This window comes from Impatiens glandulifera, chromosome 4, assembly GCF_907164915.1.
Source record: "Impatiens glandulifera chromosome 4, dImpGla2.1, whole genome shotgun sequence".
In the NCBI taxonomy this organism is placed as follows: Eukaryota; Viridiplantae; Streptophyta; class Magnoliopsida; order Ericales; family Balsaminaceae; genus Impatiens; species Impatiens glandulifera.
This window is the reverse complement of record NC_061865.1, coordinates 60578489-60581558: the sequence shown is the minus strand read 5'-3', so window position 1 is coordinate 60581558 and position 3070 is coordinate 60578489. Positions and strand designations below refer to the sequence as shown.

The 3070-nt window shown below is 28.6% G+C and overlaps 1 protein-coding gene across 1 annotated transcript; it reads right to left on the bottom strand.

Moving 5' to 3' along the window:
- Positions 1 to 1811: 1811 nt before the first annotated feature.
- LOC124934151 (peroxiredoxin-2B-like) lies at positions 1812 to 2725 on the bottom strand. Its single transcript, XM_047474631.1, has one exon. The coding sequence runs from the start codon at positions 2663 to 2665 to the stop codon at positions 1970 to 1972; it is 696 nt and encodes a 231-aa protein (XP_047330587.1). The 5' UTR covers positions 2666 to 2725; the 3' UTR covers positions 1812 to 1969.
- Between the last annotated feature and the right edge of the window lie 345 nt (positions 2726 to 3070).

The following is a 3070-nucleotide window of genomic DNA, read 5'->3' as shown; positions in this document are numbered from 1 at the left end:
CCGATATAGCTACGAGATCTATTCTTTAATATATAAAAAAATTGTAAGGAGTAAAAGGAAATGAATGTGTTGTGGTTTGATAGTTTAGTTATTTAGTAAATGAAAATAAAAATGAAAATGAGATCTTAATTATTTATTCTTTATATTTATAAATATTATTTTAATATTTTGATATATAACAAAATACTGAAATCTTGAAAAATCAGTACAGATACTGGACCAATAAACTGTATAGGTATACAGAAAAAAATTTATATTTTGTGAGTCTCTAAAATATAGGTAATTTTTTCACCTCTATACTAACCTATGTAAGTGTATATTTTAATATTTTTAATTTAAAAAGGTTGAGTTTCCTCGTATTGACACACATTTTTTTTTAAGTAAATATATTTTGTAAGGTAGAAATGTAACAATATTATAATCATTTCTTAAGATTTATCATTATTATTATTTGAATTATATTAATAGGTAATATTGTATAAATATATAATTATAATTAAATATGTTAAACGAAAATTAATTATAAATATTTTTAATTTTTAATTAATAAAAAAGTATATATATCAAATTTTAAGAGACTAAAAACAAAAAAGAAGTTAATTAAGTTAAAATTAAGGTGATAAAACATAATACTATAAATTATAAAAATAATTTAGAGATAATGAAAAATCATTACAATTCTGTAATATTCAATATTAATTTATTTTTTTTATAAATAATTCAAAGGTATGTATGATTGTTATAAATGTATTGGATGAGTGAACTTGAAGAATGTATGATTCTGCAGGGTTAGATTTAGGCTTAACGATTGAAAAAAATAATTTTGGTTCTTAGTTTTGTGGATTTCTAATCATTTCTCGTTTTCGAGTTATAAAACTAATCGTAACTTGATTTTCGACAGAGTTCTTTTCCCATTTGATTGTGACCTTCGACCGAGTTATAAAATTTTTTTGACCGAGGTCACCTGATTTCTGACCAAGGACCAACCTCCCGCGACCTAGACCCTGGCCTCTAGACTAAAACCCTGTTTACTTTTTTATTTTCAGTTTATTTCTTTTAATTTTATTTTTAACCTCACCTAATTTTTTTTAATTATTAAAAAAAATAATAAGAATATTATTTTTAAGCAAAATAAAAAATATTTTATATTTTAGGTCAACTTATTTATGTTCTCACAAAATTAATTTGTAATTATAATCAGACAACTCTCATTTTTTGGTATTATTTTTATTATTATTTTAATTCCACTTTTCTTTATTCCAAAATTTATAAAACTAGTTATTCTTGTTTTGTGGTCACAAAAAAAACAATTTTCATTTATTTGGAAATATATATTTTATATTTTATACAACTTTGATTTTATCATATTTTATCCTTAGCCTAATGTATTGGCGAACTGAAGCCTCACTTTCTCAATGCATAAATATTAATGTTAAGATATACCAAAATATCGGTAATTTTTCTCACACATTCAATTTCAAGCGTCCGATTTGGCTCTAATCAAATAAAAAAAATCCCAACAAAAACGATTTTTCCTAAAATAAATCATGTAAAAAAATAGTTAGTTAGTTAAATCGAATCTAACCCAACCCGAATTTGGTTGGGTTTATGACCTAGAAGTGATACATTTGAATGCTACCTTAACTTTATGATCATGTTCTTCAGCTAACACAACAATCAATCTTCCTAAACCCTCCACATAATATTATGTAATTCTCCAATGATCATCTAAACAACCCCTCAATCACATCACAAAGATTTTACAAAATTGTTTGATGAAATAACAAAGAATCAACCATGAATAACCCACCCATGAAAATTCACTTAATTGATAATACCTATCAAAAGTTTACCAATTCAAGAACAGTTTAACCAAATTATCCACTATTCTGATTCATTTCAAGAAAATCAAGATGACATTTCATCAAACAACATGAATCTTATTAGAAAGAAAACACATTCAAAAAACTTACAGAACTTTGAGAATATCATCAGCACTGCTGAAAGTAAACGAACCTCCTTCTTCCAAATTCAACACCTTCACAACTCCATCTTCAACCAACATCGCATACCTTCTAGACCTAATTCCAAGACCTATTGGCTTATCACTGAGATCCAATTCACACCCAATTGCCTTTGTAAAAGTTCCATTCCCATCACTAACAAGTATAACCTCATCTCCAATACCCAAATCCTTCTTCCACGCCTTCAATACAAAAGCATCGTTAACAGAAATGCAAGCAATAGTATCAATACCTTTCGCTTTTAATTCAGCTGATTTCTCTACAAATCCAGGTAGATGTTTCTGAGAACAGGTCGGCGTGAAGGCACCGGGGACGGCGAAGAGGACGGTTTTCTTTCCTTTGGTGAGATCTGAGATTGTGACTGTTTGGAGTTCGTCGGAGTCGTCGAAGTAAGATAGGGTGGATTCGGGAAGCCTGTCGCCGACATTGATTGCGGCGGAGATCTTGGTTGTGGTGGAGAATTTGAGAGATGTTGCTGGAATGCGGCGGCGGAGAGTGGTTGGGAAGGCGGAGAAGGAAGAGAGAGAAGAGAAGGACGTGCGGATGGTTTTGTGGGAGAGGAGAGAGACTGTCGTCGGAGATGCGAGAAGTCTGGACATGTTTACGCCGGCGGCGGCGGCGGTAGCGACGGCGATGGACATTTCTTGAGCGGCGGAGAAAGAGAGAAAGGGAGTTTATCTTACTGTGCTGAAGTTAGGTCTTTTGTTGTTTTCATATATATTTCCATTTTTATTTATTTTTTGTATAATAAAAAAACTATGAGCATTTTAAATATATACATATATTAAAATTTATTTTCTTTTATTATACTAAAATAATAACGACCTTTCCCTATTATGTATAGTCATATTCTTTTTACTTTTAATTTTCTTATTCTTTTATTTAATTTTTTTAATATGTTGTTAGTCAAGTATGGCATTATGAGTGTAATTAGATGACATACATCTACCTTTAAAATATACTTTTTATTTAAATAAATATTTAAATAAATATATATATATATATATATATATATATATATGTATTCTTATTTTTATATTAGTTGT